The sequence below is a fragment of the Microtus oregoni genome, unplaced genomic scaffold (assembly GCF_018167655.1).
Source record: "Microtus oregoni isolate MIOR12 unplaced genomic scaffold, Mior012 000025F_ref0000491, whole genome shotgun sequence".
Classification (NCBI taxonomy): Eukaryota; Metazoa; Chordata; class Mammalia; order Rodentia; family Cricetidae; genus Microtus; species Microtus oregoni.
The window spans coordinates 13,573,178-13,594,694 of NW_024543084.1; the positions used below are offsets into that span (position 1 = coordinate 13,573,178).

At 50.1% G+C, this 21,517-nt stretch overlaps 1 protein-coding gene across 8 annotated transcripts in view; it reads left to right on the forward strand.

Moving 5' to 3' along the window:
* The window catches only part of Rapgef1 (Rap guanine nucleotide exchange factor 1), a 118,734-nt gene that overhangs the window by 77,648 nt on the left and 19,569 nt on the right, over positions 1-21,517 (forward strand). For 3 of the 8 annotated variants that reach the window (XM_041674311.1, XM_041674313.1, XM_041674318.1), the window contains 7 exons: positions 156-311; positions 786-906; positions 1,214-1,397; positions 2,972-3,457; positions 7,896-8,098; positions 10,129-10,284; positions 20,818-21,075. In XM_041674311.1, the coding sequence (XP_041530245.1) occupies positions 156-311; positions 786-906; positions 1,214-1,397; positions 2,972-3,457; positions 7,896-8,098; positions 10,129-10,284; positions 20,818-21,075 (1,564 nt within the window). The remainder of the gene's footprint in view (positions 1-155; positions 312-785; positions 907-1,213; positions 1,398-2,971; positions 3,458-7,895; positions 8,099-10,128; positions 10,285-20,817; positions 21,076-21,517) is intronic. The other 5 variants (XM_041674312.1, XM_041674314.1, XM_041674316.1 and 2 more) reach the window with 3 other exon arrangements.

The following is a 21,517-nucleotide window of genomic DNA, read 5'->3' on the forward strand; positions in this document are numbered from 1 at the left end:
GACTGGCCCGTGTTAAAAATGTGACACGTAATTTTAGAGCAGACTGGTAGCTGGTCAGTGATGAGACTCATGGGAGCCCCTAGCCCTCCCGCTCCCTCTCAGGACCTGCGTGTACTCTGACTGTGTGTGAGCCCTAGATCTTTCCGTTTCTCCAGCCACCCTGAGCTCCCTCTGACAGACCGAGAGATGGAGATTCTGAACAAGACGGCAACAGGTGTGTCACCATCCACTGAATTGCTCCCAGACTCCACTAGTGAAGAGGTCGCACCCCCTAAACCCCCCTTACCTGGCATTCGGGTAGTTGATAACAGGTAATTATCCTAAACTCTTTTGGGGAAGTTTTTTTTCTAGTACCTCCCCATTAGTGACCTAATGTGGGGAGAAGATAGATGGCAGAGTGAGCCAAAGGGATAATGGTGTGCTTGGGGAAAGACCTAGGAATTTGGCCCCTTAAACGCTCCAGTAGCTTGGCACTGTTGAGAAAGGACTGTCTCTGAGGATGGCCGGGCTCTGCCCCAGGACCTTTGCACAGGCTCTGTGCTCTTACAGCTGCCTTAGTTTTCTAGCCAGTGAAACCAGGCATGATTTACTATGGAAGGAAAAGAATCCTTTGGTTTTGTTCTTTTGGAATTGATACAATGATTGGCAAGAGGAGAATAGGAGGCAGTTAAAGTATGGAAATTGGGAATGGAGAAAGAGCTTCAGTCATGTCTTCTTCCGTAAAACCATTTTAAAGTACTCGTGTTTGTGATGCACAGTTTGCCTGGATTTTCTGTCTCTTCTAGTCCACCAGCATTACCGCCCAAGAAAAGACAGTCTGCTCCATCCCCTACCCGAGTGGCTGTGGTAGCCCCTATGAGTCGAGCTACCAGTGGCTCCAGTTTACCTGTTGGAATCAATAGGCAGGTAATGTAGTCCATTTTTAGTTGGGAAAAGGACTGGAATTGGGTCCAAAAGCTGAAAGTTGCCCAATAGTCTTTAGACCAACTGTTAGTTACATCCAGAGACTTGTGGGAGGGCAATCCATGACCATCACCCCCACCTCCCATGACATGGGCAGTGGACAAACCTTGGGCATCTCCCAAGGACATCCCTGTCCACACATGCCCACACTCCTCCCAGTTCCTTTCCTGTCTCATCAGGATCCTACGCTGACATCAGAGATGGCCTCTGAGCCAGTGGATGACTGAGTCTCCTTTGCATTCTTCCCTAGGACTTTGATGTTGACTGTTACACCCAGAGGCGCCTGTCCGGAGGCAGCCGCTCCTGCGGTGGTGAGTCTCCTCGCTTGTCCCCCTGCAGCAGCACAGGCAAACTCAGCCGGTCAGACGAGCAGCTGTCCTCCCTAGACAGGGATAGTGGGCAGTGCTCGCGGAACACAAGCTGTGAAACACTAGGTAAGCCACCATAGCCCTCCTCCTTCCAAAGTTTCCTGGGTCCAGTGATTCTGGGCCTGAGTCAACTGATTTCCAAGTGTTAGCTAGGTGACCTTGGTTAAATCCTTCAAAATCCAAGCCTCAGTTTGGAAAATTAGGACGGTGTCTGCTCTGAAAGAGGCTGAAAGTGTCTATGAAATCACAGCACAGAGTCACACAGCCGATGCACAGGGAGTCACCCTCCTTACAGGTAGCCTGGTCATGTACATCCTGACTCAGTCCATGTGCACACAGGGCTTTCTGTGCGGGAGTGAGCTCCTGAAGGTACCTGCAGAGGTTGAAAGCGTCAGGCAACTTCCCTATCCTGTTGGGCACCAGTGACAGAGGTCAGCAGGACCACTTAGCAGGGACTTGCCAGTACTCACCAGTTTGTGTCCTGAGAACTAGATCCTTTCCCTTCAGAGAAAGTATGCCCGGCACAAAGGGGAGATTGTTGGCAAGGCTTGTCTGAGGAGGAAAACCTACAAAGAATGAAATGGTGACAATCTGGAGTCGCCAGTGGGGATCAGATGAATGAGGGGACTTTGCTCTGGTGGGGTAGCCTGTAACTAATGAAAGTCACTTATAGACAAACTGAGATCAGTGACATGCTACTTTCTTAGTTAAATTAAAAAGGATGGGAACAGGGTGGCATATTAAGTTCCAGGCCAGTCTTGTCTACAGAGAGAATTTCAAGCCAGCCAGGGCTTCATAGTGAAACCATATCTCAAAAACAAACAACAAAAAATGTGGTGATAGGGTTCTAAGGAAAAAAAAACTTTGAGATTTTTGCTGGGCAGTGATAGCTCACACCTTTAATCCCAGCACTCAGACAAAAACAGGTGGCTCTCTCTGAGTTCAAGGCCAGGCTGGCCTGTAGTTCCAGGACAGCCAGGGGTACACAAAACCTTGTCTTGGAAAAGAAAACACCCCCCCAAAAAAATTACTTTCAAGAAAATACATCAAGATGTGAACTCTGATGGCCAGCCCTGGGTTCTTATTTTTCATGATCATTTGCCATTTGTCTTCAGTAGTCATGTGTATTTTTTTTTTTAAGTAACAAAGTTGGAAAGTGCTGGGAATATAGCTCTGTGATAGAATACATACACAAAGCCCTGATTCCTTGAACCTCCCCCCCAAAAAAAGCCATATTTCATATTTGTGTGTGTGCGTGTATCTAAGTACAAAAACACAGAGACCATTATAGCACACAGCCATCTCGCCACCTCTTCGACCTCAACAGTCAAGAGGCTGGAGAGATGACTCAGTGGTTAAGAACACTGACTGCTCTTCCAGAGGACCCGGGTTCAGTTCCCAGGAACCACATGGCAGCTCACAGCTGTCTGTAACTCTAGTTCCAGGGAATCTGACACCCTCCTGTAGGCAAAACACCAGTACACATGAAATTAAATAAATGTTTTAAAAAGGGAATATCCAGTGAAGTAGAAGTCCCCAAGAGAAATGAAGCATCCCCTGTCCTCTGAGGGAGACTGAGCAGAGCAGGGCTCATGTCTTGGGGCTCATAGCTAAGGGTGTATGTTCTGTTTGGTTTGCAGATCACTATGACCCTGACTATGAATTCCTCCAGCAAGACCTCTCCAACACAGACCAGATCCCTCCACAGGCAGCCTGCAGCCTCAGCCCACTACCAGAGTCCCTGGGGGAGGCTGGCCCACCCTTTCTTGGCCATACTTTCCAGCTGCCTCTGGACAGCTATCCCCAGCAGGAGGGGCAGCAGACAGACACTCCACCTGCCCTTCCTGAGAAGAAGCGCAGGAGTGCAGCCTCCCAGACCACGGACAGCTCTGGCTGCAGGGTATCCTATGAACGACACCCCTCACAGTATGACAACATCTCAGAGGATGACCTGCAGAACCCAGTCTCAGTCCAGCCTGTGCCCTACCCGCCCTTTGCTGCTATCCTTCCGTTTCAGCAGGGAACTTCCTCAGCCCCTGTTGAATTTGTGGGTGATTTCAGTGCTCCGGAGTCAGTGGGTGACCCAGAGAAGCCACCTCCTCTACCAGAGAAGAAAAACAAACACAGTAAGTTCTCTGCACACTCTGTAAGCACATTTTGTAAGCCTGAACCTGTCTGTATTTTGCTTAGCCCAAGCATGAGACCAAATCCAAGCCCATGGCCTCGTTCTTCCCTATAGAATAGACTCATAGGTACACGGTGGATGTTTCCAGGGGCCTGGTGCTGGCATTATTCGTGGTCCTCAGAAGTCTAATTAGCTCATCTCTCCTTTGTGGTCTTTGAAATCACAGGCCTGATGCTCCTAAGTGCCTCTTCTCTATAGATGTAGTTCATTGACCCTTTTGTCCTGAACACACAGTAACAAAGGCAACTGAGTGTGTCGTGGCACACAGAGCAGCACTGCAGTAACATGCACATGAAATGGACATTTGAACACACACAGAGCCATGCTAGCCCTGGGAGGGATGTTCTGAGCGTGGACGGGGTGCTCACAGTGACCTGGATCAGAGCTGGCTGGCTGGAGGACTGAGGTCAGCTCTTGACCTAGATGTCTTAATAGATGGGTGTCACTGGGCTGGGAGAGTCTGAAAGGTGGGCTGTCTGTGTTTTGGATGGTTTCCAACTGTAAATTTGCCATAGCATTACTAAGTAACATTCTGGACATTCCATCTTTTCTCCTCCCTCCCAACTGCTCCACTTGGGAGACTTGCAGGCCACAGCGCCCCGCCCTCTCCCCTCCTCACTAACACTGTCCTTAGATTTTCCCTGGTAGACCAGCTGTCACCATTTTGATGTGTGTGGCGACATCAGCTGTGGTGCAACAGCACCTAAAACTAGATCCTACGCTTCTGACTCCCTGACAGGGGCTTCCCACTCCCAAAGGAAGGGCTGCCTTGTTAAACCCAGCAGAGCCATCCCAGGGCCTGGTTTGTCACCACACACCCCACACCCAGGATGTCTCACAACTTTGTGCTAGCCTTGGGGAGGTGGTCCCCAGCTAAGAGAGAGGGTGGGTCTGCAAGCTCATGATGTCATTTCCTGTGTCCTGCAAACTCACTCATTACTGACCAAGCTCTGCTGAGAAGACTCACAGCAGTTGGGGACAGCTCTTTCTGAACCTCTCCTTCCGCCCACTCTACCAGAGCACTCTACTGTGGGAGGGGGCTCTTTCTCATCAGAGGGGTCCTGTGGACTAGAGTGTGAGGCAAGACTGTGTCTGTTCAAGTGTAGCCAGTGTAGACTGTGTCTGTTCAAGTGTAGCCGGTGTAGACTGTGTCTGTTCAAGTGTAGCCGGTGTGTGATGCTGCCCAGCCAGGAAACCTCTTCCTGTTTGTAGCTCTTAGAACAAGAGTGGCCGAGCTCCTGAAGCAGAGCTTGAGGAGAGGGAAGTGGCAGGTAGAGGCAAAGCCATTGTTTCTGTTAGTCTGTCTCAAGTGGCTGAAATGTCTCTGTGGTGTGAGAGTGACTGAAGCTCTATCCTTTTGTGATGAGAACCAAAGGCTCAAGTGTGATAGCCCTGAGCAAAAACCTGTAGTTCTGCAGGCCAGGTCTCAGGGTGCTGGAACTGGCCTCAGGAGCAAATGAGAGGCAGTTCAAGCCTGGCTGGCACCGAGAAAGAGGGCTTTGCTCTCCGTCTTTAAGACCATTGTGTTTTCAAATAGAGGTCTTTTTTCTCCCCTCCCCCATGCAAGGGTCATTTTTCTGTGTCAGTCCTGGCCGGAGTCTGCCCATCACTCCCCAGGGAACTATTGGGGAGTTCCACCTGAGAGTGGGTGGGAGCTTCACAGAACTGCTCTTAGGGAAAGAATGAGGAAGTGGCATCCCTTATGTTCTGTACCTCTAAAGCAAGCTCACACGGGTAGTTCTGATGCCATAGTATGTCATCACGGAGAGGGGTGCCCTGACGTCATGATGGACCCTGGCTCTCCTTGTTAGAAGTAGCCCATGGGAGCACCTGAATACGGTGGGACCCCTGGTGTTCTCAGAGCCTGGGTGCCTGAAGAAGTGCCTGCAGCCAAGCATCCCTAGCCTTGCAAGCTGCTCTGGCATCTGAGCCACTGCACAATATGGGAAGGAACTGTATCGTAGTTCTGGGAGGGTGAACCTCATTGCTATTCTTTTGTGTGTAGCTAGCAGATCTCTACCAGGACCTCAGCATAGGAGTTCCCAAAGGCCTGGAGAGACCCAGTTTGATGGCATGTTTGGTAGATGGGGTTGCTTGGCCCTTCTGGAAAACCATGGTGAGACTAGGGTCACGCCTGGGCTGTGACTGAACAAGAATACAGTAACATCACTGTGGGGCTTAAGGGGCAATGGGAGCACTTCTCTTCTGGGTTCTGCCATGGGGAGCATAGCCTTTTCTGTCAGTGCACAGCGGAGCTAACAAGTTCTTCTGTATTCTGTGAAATAAACATGGCAGCCTTCCTTTCAGCAAGGATACCAGGAGGACCTGCCCTCAGCCCCACATGCTCTCCCTTCCTCAGGCTGTCCTCCTATGCTGCCTGGAGAGTGGACTCCTAACTTTGGTTATCAGAAAAATGCCCACACTGCAGAGCAGATCCTCCTTAGGGTATAACTGAAGGAGAAACTGTCTGCCTGGAAGACGCAGAAGACTGCATTTTTACAGCCTTTGACTTAGGTCCTTTACTTCACAGTTGTTATTCTTGCTCTCTCTAGGAGTAAATTAGTTGATACTCAGCCTTGACCAGGTTTCTCTCAACCATCCCTTCCGTATATACATCCCATGTTTGTAGGAATGGTTCAGGACATAGATGGAAGGCATAATGTTCTGGCCCTTTCCTCAGAACCCTCTAGCTCTGTAGACAGTGGGACCCACGTAACTCAGAAACAAAGCACTCACTGACTCTGCACTTGAGGGTGAGGACCCTGCACCTGGTGTGTAGAGAGGTACCTGCTAGATGAGCGCATGAGATGTGATAGCTGAGCTTTGGTTCCCCGGCTTCTCAACTCCCCAGGCACATGAGGTCCCTGTTATTGTTGGCTGCCACCCTGCTGAGGCAGAGATGCTGTGACAGCATTGCCAGGCAGACAGGTTGTGACAGGCAGCTCTGCTGGGAGACATCAGCTTAGCCTCCGTGTACAAGGATGGTAATAGCAGGGGTGGAAAAGATGTATCATCTGCGCACTTTCTCTCTCACCCTCTCTGCTCTTGCTGGTCTGCCTGTGTCCCTTCAGCTAGAGAGGAAGCCCCTTGAGCTAACAAGTCCCTAGAGGTGCCTGTTGGAAAATGTTTCATTTACCCATTCTACAAATGTTTGTAGACAAACATGGCCCCTGCCCTGCTAGAGGGCAGCCCTTAAGGGGAAGGCAGTAAATCCTACTCTTTTGTTTGTTTTGTTTTGTTTTGTTTTGTTTTTTTCAAGATGTGTTTTCTCTGTGTAGCCTTGGCTATCCTGGAACTTGGCCCTGAACTCAGAGATCAGCCTGCCTCTGCCTTACAAGTGCTGGGATTGAAGCTGTGCACCACCACTGCCTGCCTCTATCTATGTTCTAAATGTTCTGTTCTGCATCACCGTCTCCACGACAGCTCCTTTATATCCTGCCTGTCCTGAACAGACACAGTCATTTCAGGTCACCACGGGTCAGGCCCTGCAGTGCTTCCCCATGCTCAGGATTAAGGCTGTGCAAGCAGCCTCCCTTCCCTGGTCTTCTGCATGTTGTGCTCTTCCCCCAGTCTGGGGCCTTTGTATATTACCTTTGGACAACAGTAGAAGATCCTATCCCGTCCTGACATTCTTCCATAGTCTCCAGTGGTACTCCTCAGCCACCACACTTTTTCTTTCTCTGGGGACTGCTATGTGTCCATAGTCTGTTGCTCCAAAGATAGTGTGAACCCCGTAAGGCAGAGGATCTAACTTGCTGGTCCCATGTAGTCCCAGCACCTGGGCCTGGGCCTACATATACAGTACTACCTGCTCAGTAAGCTATGAATGAGAATGGGGGGAGGTGTGGATGGGGACCTCCCCTCCCCCCTCTAGACACAGTAGGTCAAGGGCAGGACTTGGAAACGTCAGGAACCTTGTGTGTGTTCCTTATCTGATACAAGATAATGCAGCTGAGGATGACCCCAAGGGCAGGCTGAGGCTGAACAGCCCTTCAGAGCCTTGGGTATTGCTGAGCATGGAAACCCCAGCACCTCTGCAGGGAGAGTGCAAAGTGCCCCTTTTGCTTACTTTAACAGAACTTTCTGTTTGTAGAGCTGTTTCAGCTCACAACAGCACTGAATGGAAAGGACAAAATTTCCCATTTTCACAATCTCCCCAATGTCAATACCCCCGGCAGAGTGGGACATCTGTCACAGTGGAAGAGCTTAACTGACAGTCATCACTCCCAGAGTCTGCCATGCACAGGAGGGTTCTGTGAGCGCATCCAGCTGGGTGATGGCACATGTCCACCTTTGTAGTAGCACCAGAGTCGCATCCCGGCTCTGCGGGGCTCTGTGGGCTCCACTGTGGTGAGAACAGCAGCCCCCTCTGTCTACAGTGCTGGCCTACATGCAGCTGCTCGAAGACTACTCAGAGCCACAGCCCTCCATGTTCTACCAGACCCCACAGAGCGAGCACATCTACCAGCAGAAGAACAAGATGCTCATGGAGGTCTACGGCTTCAGTGACTCCTTCTGTGGCAGCGACTCCACGCAGGAGCTGGCCCCCCCACCCGCTCTGCCCCCCAAGCAGCGGCAGCTGGTAAGCAGTTCCCCATCTGTGTTCTTGGCACTGCTGCAGGTGACCAGAGCTTCCAAAACCAGAGCGGTCCTGCTGGGGCCAGGTTGAACCTACTTTTCATGCATTGGATGTGTTCAAAGTCATTATGTCCCACATGGTGCCTCCAATTCTTCCCCAGATACATTGCCATCTTCCCTGGGGGCAGAGGGCCTCTCCAGAGAAGCCTGTGTAGCTGGGGCAGACTTGTGCTTGGAATGTTTGATTTCTCTACTGACAGTCTCTGTGTCTTTCCTTTCTTCTTTGCCTCTAACATAGACCTCATAGACAGGAGGGACTCAATCAAAGCACAGAGCACTGTCTGTATGCAGCCATCTGTGGACTTGACTTCCATAATGGGCCTAACTGTATGGAGTGACTTCCATCCCCGTCCTGGCCAGGGATGGCCCCATGGGAACAAGTTCCACTGAAGCAGAATGGCTTCAGATAGAGACACTTTGTGCTGCAAACCCAGCAGTGTCCTCCTTTTCACACCTCTGTGATGGATCCCGCCTGGCGTGCACTCACCCGGGCAGCAGAGCACTGAACCTGCCAATGCTTCTTTGTTCTCCTTGCTGCTGGTCAGAGCCACTGTTAGAACCAAACTCTGCAGAGCCAAAGTCTTAATCATTGCAGAGCTGGGTGGGCTGCTTTACTACTTTGCTGGCCAGTCAGTCCAGTTTCTGGCTAGAGAAGGGACATGCGTGGCAAGCTAAAGCCCTTTTCTGTGAGAGGAAGTAAGCCCCATTTACCTTGTAGTGCCTAGGGCTTGGTTTAGCCTCAGGCTTCTGAGCTGTTCAGCCTTTGTGGGCCATAGCCAGGCAGCTCCGCAGGGATCTCTAGGCCTGAGAGAAGAAAGATTGAACTCTGGGATCTATGAACCTGGAGTCCCAACCCTGTCCATGGTACTACACCACTCTGCAGTGTTTCCCAGATCTTCTTTATGAGAACAGAAATGTGAACCTGGGACCACTGCTGACCAGTCCTCATTGAGGTTGCTCATCCATGGCCTGGACAGTCCACAGACTCCGAACAGCTAGAGGCAGGTTCCTCACATGCATGTAGAACAACAGAACTATTCCAAGGGTGTAACAGGAGGCTGGCTGTCCTACCATGCAGTGGGGTGGGGAGAGATCAGCTAGTTAGGGACCTCCCCAGGCAGGTTCGGGTATACACAGCCCTCATCATAGTTCCTGATCTCTCCAAGAGATCTCCAAAAAGAGGCTGGGAACTAGAACTTATCCCCAGGCCACAGCTATCCAAAGACCTAGAAGTCAAAGCCCAGCTCCAGATGAGCCCTGACCTACCACAGGACAGGCTGTGCTAGTTTCTGGTTCTGTCTTATCTCCAGCACACACATCCAGGAGCTGTGCACATCTTACACACTAATGTGGTAGCAATTACACTTACAGCAGTAGACAGGACTTGCAGTGCTATGTGCATGGAACTTCATTTAGTCCTACCCCCAAATGTACACAGAAGGTGCAAGAGTTCACCACAATTTCCACCTAGCTCTTTAAGAAATGCTCAAGCTGGATGGTGGTGGCGCACACCTTTAATCCTAGCGTGTGGGAGGCAGAGGCAGGCGGATCTCTGTGAGTTCAAGGCCAACCTGGTCTACACAACTAGTTCCAGGACAGTCAGGACTATTACACAGAGAAAGCCTGTCTCAAAAAAACAAAAGAGAAAGAACGGCCCAAGACCAGTAGCAGGTGTCTCTGATGGGCTCCAGATTAAAGCATAGGTGGACTGACTCTGTCTGAGCTCTGAGGCCAAAATGACCATGCAGATCTACTCCACTCTAAAGAGTTCAGGGTGCTGGGTCAGCCCAAGTCTGTGTGGCCTCAGCCACTTGTCCTCTGCAGTCTTCTGAAAGCTGATACTAAAATCTCCTTCGGCAGCTTTTGGCAGAGTCAGGACTCCCCTAAGCATATAAGACCCCACAGCTACACTGCCTATGCTGACCATTCTCTGCTTTCTCCTCCTCCCTGCCTTCTCTTCTACCCTCTGCCCAGCAGGCCTCCTATGCTGCTTCTTCCTTCTCTGTCTCCTACTGTGTCCAGCAAACTAAAGTGGCCTTCACCCCCGAGGACGGCAGTGCCGCTCAGGGCCTCAGTGTGTCCGTGTCTAACTCCTTTCTCAGCCGGCACGGCAGCTTGCCTGTGCCCTCGGTGAGTCACTCCCTCCCTGCTCTTCTTCGCTTGGAAACTTGTACAGTTAATGCCTGAAGCCTCCCGGACAGTGATGTTCCCATTACCAGTCCTGTCCTTCTGCAGACCCCTGCCTGTCCACAGGAGAGAATCTGAATACTTGATTCCCTGAGCCTTGGGGACTGTAGTTGGGGGTGGTATGGGAATGGAGGTGTGGGCTGTCCTGTCTGGAGCTTGGCAGTGGCACAGAGTGCAGCCATTTCTGCTTTTGTGTTCTGGTTTTCCTGGGGCAGTGTTTAAGGGGAGTAATCCTCACACAGAGAGCAGGTAATTGGGTGCAAGAGCAATGGTTGTTGGGTGCCCTGCTTACCTCATACTATGTAAACAGCCAGAGTCCTGTGTCTTTGCCCAAAGTTCACATAGAAGGATGGTGTGCTAATCTGCCCAGGCAGACATCCTTGGAACCTAGACTGGGACTGTTGGGCTAGCTTGTCACTACTGCTGGGCTGGTCTAGGCTTGTTCTTGTAGCGGCTGGCAGAGTTCCAAGGAAAAAAGTGGAAAAGCATCAGGCACCCTGTGGCCAAAGCTCAGAACAGGCGCAGGGTCACCACATGGCAGCACTCAATGGGGTCACTTGGAGACAAGGAGACCCTGCTCCTGAAGGGAGGTCCTGCCTGACACCTTGACACAGGCCAGTGTGGGGAGAACTAGACCAATCTGTAGACAGCTCCATGGTAACACACAAAGAGACCTAACCTCCTGGAGTCTGCATCTGCCACAGAGCCGAAGCAGCCCTCTCTCTTCCCGTGATCTTCTCCACAAGGCTCAAAGGGAAGGGTGGAGCCAAGCTCACTTCCCTGGAAACAGCTTGTGCTCAGGTATTGACTTCTTTCTGGGCCTCAGTCTTCTCAGGAGTCAAAGTGTGATCGAGAGAACCGTATCAAATCACGTGAAGCTGTATCACTGCTCTGAGTTCCAGGCTCCAGTCTTGTCCTGCTTCTCACCCTGTGCTCAGGAGTAAAGCAGTGGCTTCTCGTTTCCTCCCTGAAAAGTTTGGATAGGTGATCATAAAACTTGCCCAGGTTCCAAGTTGTTTTTGTCTGGTGTCCACCTTTGTCTAGGGTTTGCAATTCAATGCCCAGAGACTTCCTTCTCATAGTGCTCAGCAGTGCTGGGTGTATAGGAAGGGTGAGTTACCTCTGCCCTACCATACGGGTAGCCTGGTTCCTCAGAAGGCACCTCTAGCAAGCTCCCTCCACTGAGCTTTCAGAATTTGGTTTTAGACAACCCGGGCCCTTCCTTGACTGTTACACACACACATACACACACACACACACACACACACACTCAAACTCACACTCACAAACAACTAGTTTCTACTTTTTCCTTTTTTTTTTTAAAGATTTATTTATTTATTTATTATGTATACAGTGCAGGCCCAAAGAGGGCACCAGGCCTCATTACAGATGGCTGTGAGCTACCATGTGGTTGCTGAGAATTGAACTCAGGACCTTTGGAAGAGCAAGCAAAGCTCTTAACTACTGAGCCATCTCTCCAGCCCTACTTTATCTTTTTGAGCTGTTAGCGGAGGACTGTAGATGAACTGTTTGCTACAGAATTGCAGAACATTCAAGGGTATTTTCTTAGGTCTGGGTCTGAGTGTGTCACCATTGTGGAATGTTGAGGCATTTTGCATTTGTGACTCTGTATTCTTAGCTCCAACTCCAGGAAAGAGTCCAAGGGGCCACACTAAAAGGATGCATTATTTCAATAAAAGAAACCGTGAGTAATGGTTTAAATGCTTGGAGTGTGTGTCACTTGATGGGTAGAACCCAGGGAAGTGATTTAGTGTCATGCCAGGAATTCACATAGTCTCTGGTTGATTCTAAGATGAGCCTAGACATGAGGTTCCGCACTGTGATGAGAATAAGTGTGAGTTAGCTACAAGAAGGGTGTCCTCATGCCTGAGGGGGGCTCATGGTTCAGTAGGGACAGTCAGATATGCTAAGAGAGACTAGGCTAAGCCAAGGTGAAATCAAACAAAGACATCAGGAGTCACAGTAAAAAGACATGGGGAGAGAAAGAAGTTGGTTAGCATAAAAGGACAGTTGGTGTCTGAGAGACAAATGACAAGGAAAGAAGTCGAACATGTTGCAAACCCAGGGCCTTGCTTCAGGGATGGTGGCCAGGAAGCCCGTCTGGAGCATAAGCACAGGGACTGTGCTCACAGGGGTGGTCTAGAGAATGACATTGCAGCTATCCCATGTGTCCGTAGGACCAGCTTCCTTTGTTCAGCGTGGCCGTTGGTGTCGGCTGAGCCTGGAATTTGGTCCCTAAGTGGGCTGCAGCCTCAGCTACTAGGCACAGTGTTAGCTTCCAGCCCACAGCCTCCTATGCTTTCCTGCTGATGTGGGCATCACTCCCAAAGACTTGAACAACAGCCAAGAAAATTGTATATCTTCAGGGTCATTAAAACCTGCTTGGCAACAAAGGTGCTGAAAGAAGTGAGGAGGAGACTAAAGCAAGAAGTGTGGGGAGCCAGGAAGCCTTTGCCGAGGCTAGGCGGCGGCTGCCTGCCCTCGTACCCATGGCCTCATCTCACCATGGGCCTGCTGTGTACTTGTGTTTGAGAGGTAGCCTCCCTGCCTTTCCCAAGCTACCAAGCTCCCTAAGACTTCAGATTTGGAGCCGGGCAGTGGTGGTGCACACCTTTAAATACCAGCACTTGGGAGGCAGAGGCAGGGGGATCTCTGTGAGTTTGAGGCCAGCCTGGTCTACAAGAGCTAGTTTCAGGACAGGCTCCAAAGCCACAGAGAAACCCTGTCTCGAAAAACCAAAAAAAAAAAAAAAAAAAAAGGACAGGCTCCAAAAATACAGAGAAACCCTGTCTCAAAAAACAAAAATAAAAACAACAACAACAAAAAAGACTTCAGATTTGGTTCCAGGCCCTTCTTCCTGTCCTAGTCTCTCCTCCATGGCTTTGAAGGTTCTGCTTACCTGGGAACTACTTGGTGTGTCCTCATTGTACCCTAGCTATGGAAATGGCTACCTTCCTCCCAGCCCTCCCCTTTGCATGGCTCCTCTCTGTCCTGAGCAGTATGCCCTTGATCCGTAGTGACAGCTTTGAGACTCTTGGTGACCCTCCGTATACTGTGGAGCAGGTTGTAAGGAATCAGTCACCTCTCCCTTCCCCCAGATTGCCTTGTGCCCCTTTCTTTACTAGCATCCATTCTAGATCTTACCACCACCAAGACACCTGTTGGGATGCTAGACTCTGTTGACAGGTTTCTTTCCCATCCAGTTCTGAATAAGTAAAATAGATAGGTGGTTCCATTAGCTTATGAGAGCTTATAAACAAAAACCTTTGGGATAAAAAAAGCTAAGTGTAGCCAGGCAGTAGTGTCTCATATCTCTAATCCCAGCACTCAGGAGGCAGTGGCAGGCGGATATCTGAGTTCTAGCCCAGCCTGGTCTACAGATTGAGTTCTAGGACAGCCAGGAGTACACAGAGAAACCCTATCTTGACACCCCTGAAACTACCCGACCCCCCCCCAAAAGCTAAGTGCATGTCATCATGGACCCCAGTGTTTTGAAAAGGGCTTCAAAGCAGCTACTATCCCATTCTGAACTTAGACAGTTCCTTCTCCAAGCAGTTGGATCCAGATTTTGGGGCTTCACACGTTTCCTTCGCTGAAGACCCAGGCCTCATAGAAACACTTGGCTTGTGTGTTATCATAGATAAAGCCAGAGCCACCTCCTGAGATGTAGGACTGGCTTCTTACAACTCCACCACTGTTCCTATGTCTCTCCTGACTGTGAGCTGTCCCTGAGAATTCACCCAAAAGCCATCCCAGACACCATGGGCACACCGCCTGGTCTAAACACCAAACAGGAAGGAGGGAGATGAAAGAGAAAGAATAGGAGAATAAGGGTGGGCAGGAAAAGGTACTGCCCATGATGGGGCACAAGACAGGCTCAAACTGCTTTGCATATCACAAGCCCCTTGCTTGTCCTATCTCATCTTGTCTTTACTGACTTCCTGCCCTAAGCAAAGCTAAATCACTCTGACACAGGAGAGGGAGGGATATGGGGCGGTAGAACCCAGTAGCCCAGGGGCAAAGAGATGTTGTTCAGAGCCATTTCCCTCCTGGTTTGTTCCCTGGGCCTGGCTTCATGGGTTTTCATGAAAAGTTCCTGGCATTATTACCAATAGGGGGTTTCCCCTTGTGGGGAAACCTGCTCAGTGGAAAGCCACTGCATAGACCCCCTGACTCACTGAATGGAGTCTACAAGCCCAGATCTGATGTCCCAGAGTCTATTTTCGTGCAGACTTGTGTCTTCCACTAGGCTCTGAGTTCCCTGAGGCCAGTCTGTAGCAGGTAGTGAGTGAACGTTCACTCCTGTCTCACCTGACCACTTCTCCTCTGTTCCGTGAGTAGCTTTACAAACACCATGTGTGCCCATGTTCATCATCCACACAGCCCCCAGGTCCTTCCAGGGCTGCAGATCCTTTCATCTGGAGCTGGCACATTCTCTCCCATCTGCTGCCACTACCACACCCTGCCCTGTTCTCCCATGCCCCATTTCTGTGGTGAAATGCTCCCATCCCTGCGGTACCAGGCCCAACACTCACATGGTCTTCTGAGGCTGTAGCCAGTCTTTGAAATAAGCCATGGGCCCTGCAATAATCTCACCTTATGCTTTTCTGTCCTTATAGAAACCCCCAGGCTACTGCAGGCCAGCATTTGCCAAGTGCACATGCCGACTAGACCCTGCTCTGCTCCTCCCAGAGCATCCTGCCGACCTGCATGCCTCCTGTCTCTCTCACCTGAAGAGAATCCACTGTATACATTCCCAGCTCAAAAAAGGGAGGGCAGGACCAGGCTGCCTCACCTTGCTGGGTACAAGGGAGTAGAATAGAGCCAGAGGTCAGTGCTCCTTGCCTGGGACTTTCACAAGCCGTGCTTCTGACATAACTATTCCACCCTCACCCTACTCCCTTTGCTAGAGTTCTAGGCTTACTGTTGTCATCTATGCCCCAACATTTTGGCAGGTCAGGACTCTGGGACCAGCCCAGAGCACAGAATGTTGCTGTAGCACCCTGCTTCATCTGATACCAAAGTGTCCAGCTTCCAGGAAGGTCACGTGATGATATGACCCCTGAGGGCACTGTTCCACATGGGTGGATATTGCCTTTCTTCCTTTGTCACACTGCCTGACCTCCTGTCCAGGACCTCCCTTACAGATCTGTGACCAAATATTCTTGCCATTCAGGAGATGGGGAGACCAAGGCAGAGAAGCTAAATCATCTGCTTGCAGTCTCAAGCTCGAGCTAGGTTAGAACTCAGATCCCCTTCATGGAGAATACAGTGTTAAATTGACATTCATAAGCTATTTTTTTGGCCAAATAAATACTGAGACCCAGTGTAGCTGATCAGAGATGCCTCTTGGCTGGCTTTGGAGGTGCGTGTGTTTCTCCTTTGTTTTGTCAAGCATTGCTGAAGGTAGCTTCCAGATCTAATGAGAGTTCTAAAGGCATGTTAGAAGTTGCCAAAGCCTCAAGCACATGAGAATAGTTCCCCCAATTGCTGGACTGAGTGGAGCTCCCTTCTAGTCAGCATCAAATCTTAGAGCTGAGGCCATTCAGGTTGTACTGTAGTGAGCACACCGACCTCTCTGAAATGCACCTGGCTTTGGGAGGCAGCGTGGCAGAACCAGGGCTTTCACAGGAGCTTTTGAGCCATGCTTTTTCAAAATAAATGCACCAGGAAGTTTGTTTTAATGGGGAGAGAGTATTTGGACATAGCGTGATACTAATGTCACCCTTCGTGGTGAGGTCAATGCTTGTGTCACTGCCTCTCTTTGCCAGGGACAAAGATGAGTAGCCTGTAACAGGTCTCATTTGTCGTTGCAAACTGTAGTTCCTGTCATTAGCAGAAGAGCCTCAAATGAGAATCACCTCTGGATAAGATAGCCCCAAGTTAGGCTTTGGTAAATGTGATGATGGGAGCAGGGAGTGGGAAGCAGTGTCACCCAGGACCCTTCCTGCCTGGCACCCTGGACATGATCATATCCCATCTTCCAAGGAGCCATAGCAGTCTCCCCAGGTGACTGCTGGGTGCTTTGTAGCAACTGAAGCTTGGCTTCCTACCTAGCCTTCTGCTGCTGGCTGTGCTGCATTCTGCTGGCCACCTTGCTGAAGGCAGTGAGCTCTGAGCCCAGGACCACTGCTGAGCACAACACCCAGGGAGAGTCCAAGGAAACATTCCCAAATCAAAGAAACAACTTCCTGTGACCGTGTTTAGTGGTCTTTTTAAAAAGCTGCTGTATGGTGACTTACCCGTATTTCTTTTCTTTCCATCTATCTATTTTGTTTTTTTGAGACAGAGTTTCTCTGTGTAGCCTTGGTTGACCTGGGACTCACTGTATAGACCATGCTGGCCTTGAACTCAGAGATCCACCTGCTTTTGCTTCCTGAGTGCTGGGACTAAAGGTTGTGTCACCCCCTCTCCCAGCTCATATCCATATTTCTAAGAGCATCTAAAACCTAGCCATCCTGAGCATGTTTGATGCAGGGATGACCTGCAGCAGCACAGTGAGTCTGTTTATTATCATTGCAGCTATCTTGCTGCCATACATGCTGGATCAGAGCTGGCCTGTGCTCCAGCTCTCACTACTGACTACTGATATGCAGGCTGCCCCTCACACCCTAGCTGCCTGGCCACCAAGGCAGCACAGGCTCCGTCCCCTGGCACTTTTTTATGCCAGTACTAACATAGAAAGAACGTGTCACTGGAGCCTGACCAGCATAGGGTGGCTCTGCCTTTAATGAATTAGCTACAAGCAAACATAGACGGTTTCCCATCAGCCTCCACCATCTTTACTACAAAAACCAGTATTCTTATGAGCATTTCTTTTCAGAAGAGGCGACTGCTGCTTCCATCTTTTTTACCTGACAGTCAGGGCTTTGCTGTCTGCATCCATCCCTGGCTTATGTTACCTGCCCAGCACCCGCACCAGCACCATACAATGCTCGGTGGAGGAAACCCCTCAGCAGATCAGGACACATAGGTGAACATCACCGCCCAGACCCTCAAGTGCCCCTTGCGGCACTGCCGACACTGGAGCCAGCGCCTCTCTCCTGGTGCTCGTTTACCTGGCACCACTCTGTTTCCAGACAGGAGCCCTGAGTGTTCTAGAATCCTCAACCCAAACAGCCTTTCTCAGGCTATAAATACAAATTCCTGCCGCACAGGGATCTCAGAAACAAAACCAAGCACTCCCCAGATCCAAAAATAGACATCAGGCTGCCTTGGGGCGGGTGACTGTGCAATGGCCATCTGTGCCCTTCTGCCAGCGCTGGGGATGAACATGATCCTGAAGGGCCTGACAGAAGCAGGGCCTGTGGAAACAGTGTGATGCTGAGCTCAGCCCCCCAGCACAGTGCTGGAATCCAGAGAGCCACCCAGAGCAGACCAGGGCCAACAGTGCTTTACCGTGATTGGAGAGGCTTCTCTGGCAGGTCCCGCCCTTGGAAAGGTACTTCTCAAGCTTGGCTCTTGTCCCAGCATGACTGCATAACTGGAATGCCTGAGCAGTCTAGGAGCAGGGGCTGAAAAGGAGGGAGACATCCAGACCCCTTTGTCCTAGAGACTCAGCCTGCTCCTGCCCCTTCTTTTCTATTGACCCATCCCCACTCACTGCAGGACTGCTGCCACAGGCCTGGCGATGTTCTAGATACCTTAATTATTAATAAAATCAGCCAATGTGTGATATACCTATGACCCCAGCTAATTCGGAGGTTGAGGGTAGAGGATTGTAAGTTCCAACCCAGCCTGAGCAACATATCAAGGGATCCTTTCTCAGAAAACAAAAATGGAGCCGAGCAGTGGTGGCACAAATCTCTAATCCCAGCTCTCTGGTCTACAGAATGAGTTCCAGGACAGGCTCCAAAGCCACACAAACCCTGTCTCCAAAAATAAATAAATAAAAATGAAAAAAAATTTAAAAAGCTGGAGAGATGGCTCAGCAGTTAAGAGTACTTGTTGCTCTTGCAGAGGGCCAAGTTGGAGCTCCAGTACCCACTTGGCAGCTCACAAATGTCCATAACTTCAGTCATAAGAGATCCAATGCCCTCTTCTGGACTCTGCAGCAAACACCATACACATAAAGTAGATAGGAAAAAAAGAAAGGAAAAGCATGCAATTATTTAAAATAAATAAATGAAACCATTATCTGGATGTAGTGGTACACAGCTGTAGTCCCAGCACTTGGGAAGTTGAGACAAGATTACAACCTGAGCTACAGAGCCTGACCCTGTCTCAAAAAGAAAATTATACAGGGGTCTGACAAGATGGCTCAGTAGTAACCAGGCATGGTGACTCACACCTTTAATCCCCACACTTAAGAGGCAGAGGCAGATAGATCTCTATGAGTTCAAGATAAGCCTGGTCTGCATAGTGACTTCCAGGCCATTGAAGACTACATAGTGAGACCCTGTCCTCCTCCACAGACACACACATCAAAAAAAAAAAAAAAAAAAGATGGCTCAGCAGGTCAAGGTACATGTCATCAAGCCTGATGGCCTAGTTTCATCCCTTGGAGCCATGTGGTGGAAGGAAAGAACCAGTTCTGACCTCCACATACACACTGTGGCATGCTCATGCTTATACACACATAAATAAGTAAATTAAATGTAATTTTAGATTTTGTTTAATTATAATGTATCTATTCCTGAGCATCTGTTGGTCCAGCAAACATGTGTTGCCTCCTGTGAGGAACTTCAGCCCTAGTATTTGAATGACTTCTCTGCTTTTGGGGGCAGAAAAAGACAGCTGGTGTTGAATATGTGCCTGTTGCACCAGCCATGCTGAGAACTGGTAGGACATGAGACTATAACTGTCTTCTGAGAGTTTCTACCCCATTTGGGAGGGGGTGTTGTTTTGAGACAGGATTTCTACTGTCTGTCTTGGAATTCACTATGTAAACCAGGCTAACCCAAAACTCACAGGATCGACCTGCCTCTGCCTCCTGAGTGCTGGGATTAAAGGTGTGCGCCACCATGACCAGCCCAATAAATGTGTAGCCCAGGCTGGCCTCAAACTCATGATCCTCCTGCCTCCGCCTCCTTTAGTAAATTACTGGTGTGCGCCACCACAATCAGCTCACCCCATTTTAAAGATGGAGAGACTAATACACAAGAACTTATTTGTGCAAAGTTGGCACGATGGAAAAATGACAAGGTATGGGGGTGGGTAGTGTCAGAGGATCTGCTGAGAATCACAGCTGACCCAGAATCAGAGTCTGAGGCAGAAACCTGTGCCAGTAGTCACCTTCAAAGGCTGCCTTGGTGACCAAGCTCTGTCACTAGGCTCCACAGCATCCTAGAGCAGTGCCACCACCTGGAGACCAAGTGTTCTTGGTCACTTCAGATTCAAACCCGAACATCTCCTTCAGTTGAAAGCTTCATTTCTTCTTCCTTCTTTACCCTGGTGGGTTCTGAAAACCATGCACCACAGCAAGTGCACAGGGCACTCGGGTAAGCTGTGCACGTGTTTCAGTCGGCACCTGTGGTTGGTACGTGAGGCTGACAGCACTGCCAGGCGTCCCTCCTCACACTGTTCTCCTGGAACTGAGGTGGTTAGCAGCGATGCACACTCCTTGGCTTGGAGACTTGGAGCATGCTCCTTGGGCCTCAGGAGCTGTCTAGACTTGCAGACACCTCTCAGTCTGGCATCTGACTTTTCTGTTGGATGAGAAGTTGGAGGAGTCATTCATGCCTGTGGCTCTGGGGTGACATCAGAGGGGTTGTAAAAATCATGGCATTTGCTGAAAAATACAAAGAGCAGGAGTGAGAAGGAAAATGAGGTCCAAGGAACTGTTGGTGTTTGTGTGGTGCAGCCTCTCCAGTCCCTTTTGAGGCGCGTGCCCTCTTCCAAAGGGGCCTGAGATAGCTGGGCAGTGGTGGTGCACACTTTTAATCCCAGCACTCAGAAGGCAGAGGCAGGTGGATCTCTGTGTTTGAGGCCAGCGTGATCTATGGAGAGGGTTCCAGGACAGCCGAGGCCACACAGAAACCTTATCTTGAAAAAAGAGGGGAGGTTCATCACAATATTTAAAAGATGTTACAGTTGCCTTTTAAGGGATAAGCTAGAGAGGCATCCAAAAGATTCCAAATGAATAAACGCCTGTGACTTAGAGTTTAACCCTGGGAGCCTGAGAGGTGGAGTGGTAGAGCTTCCGTTTCCATCTCAAGGCACATGTGGTCATCAGCATGGTGAGGAGGATGTCCTGTCATTGGACACCAGGGATCCACTGCCCACATCCTGCTGTTCAGAGTGCTGGTCTGCATCCAGCCTGAAGGCCCCTTTCTGAAGGCACTGTAGGCATGCGAGTCTGTAAGGGGGTCTGTCTGGCGTAGCCAACAGCCCTTAATTAGGACAGACAGGACAGCTCATTAGTGCGGAACCACAGCTAACCTAACCACCTTTTCTCTTGTCTGTTTTCTCCTTCCCACATTCTTGTTGTGTGTGTTTGCTGCCTGGGTTCTGTAGTACAAATCTGTGTTTAGGTCTTATTCCCAGGACTTCATGCCTCACCACCAAGTCTCCGTCCAACCTTTCCTTCCGCCTACCTCCTCTTCCTCTCCACATTTCCCACCTGTCCACGCGTCCCAGAGCTCGGACTTAGCGGTGTCCACCGTAAGCAGTCCGCCTCCCAGCACCGTGGACGGGCCTCTCTCGTCTTCTCAGGACAGCAGCTCTCATGGGAACCCTGTCCGCCTTCCTTCCGAAACCTCTTTCACTGACTCGGTGAGAACTCAGCACATACACATCTGTGCACATCTGCACGCAGGTCTACAGGGTTTAGAAAAATGCTGCTGCTGCTCACAGAGGGCCTGTCCTCCCCACTCCAGCCCAGTCTGCTGCTGGCGTGAGCCTACTAGAAGCATGACCAGATTGGGGTCCTCAAGGACTAGTAGTGGTCCACCTGTTCCCAGAGCAGAAACCAAATCTTTTATATAGAATTCCCAGCATGCTAGGAATTGGGCTAGTGACCATTTAGAACAGTAAGTTGTCATAGGATCAAAAAGAAAACACTACAAGCTTTCTGATATGTGTCTGTAGAGAGGTCCAGACTTGTGGAGTAGAAGAGACAGAGATAAGGTTGCCTGTGGGGCCCATGCCAGGGCCCCTGTACTTCACCGGTAGAGGGGCAAAGGGTTTTACAAGTGGGGACATTTCCAGTAACTAG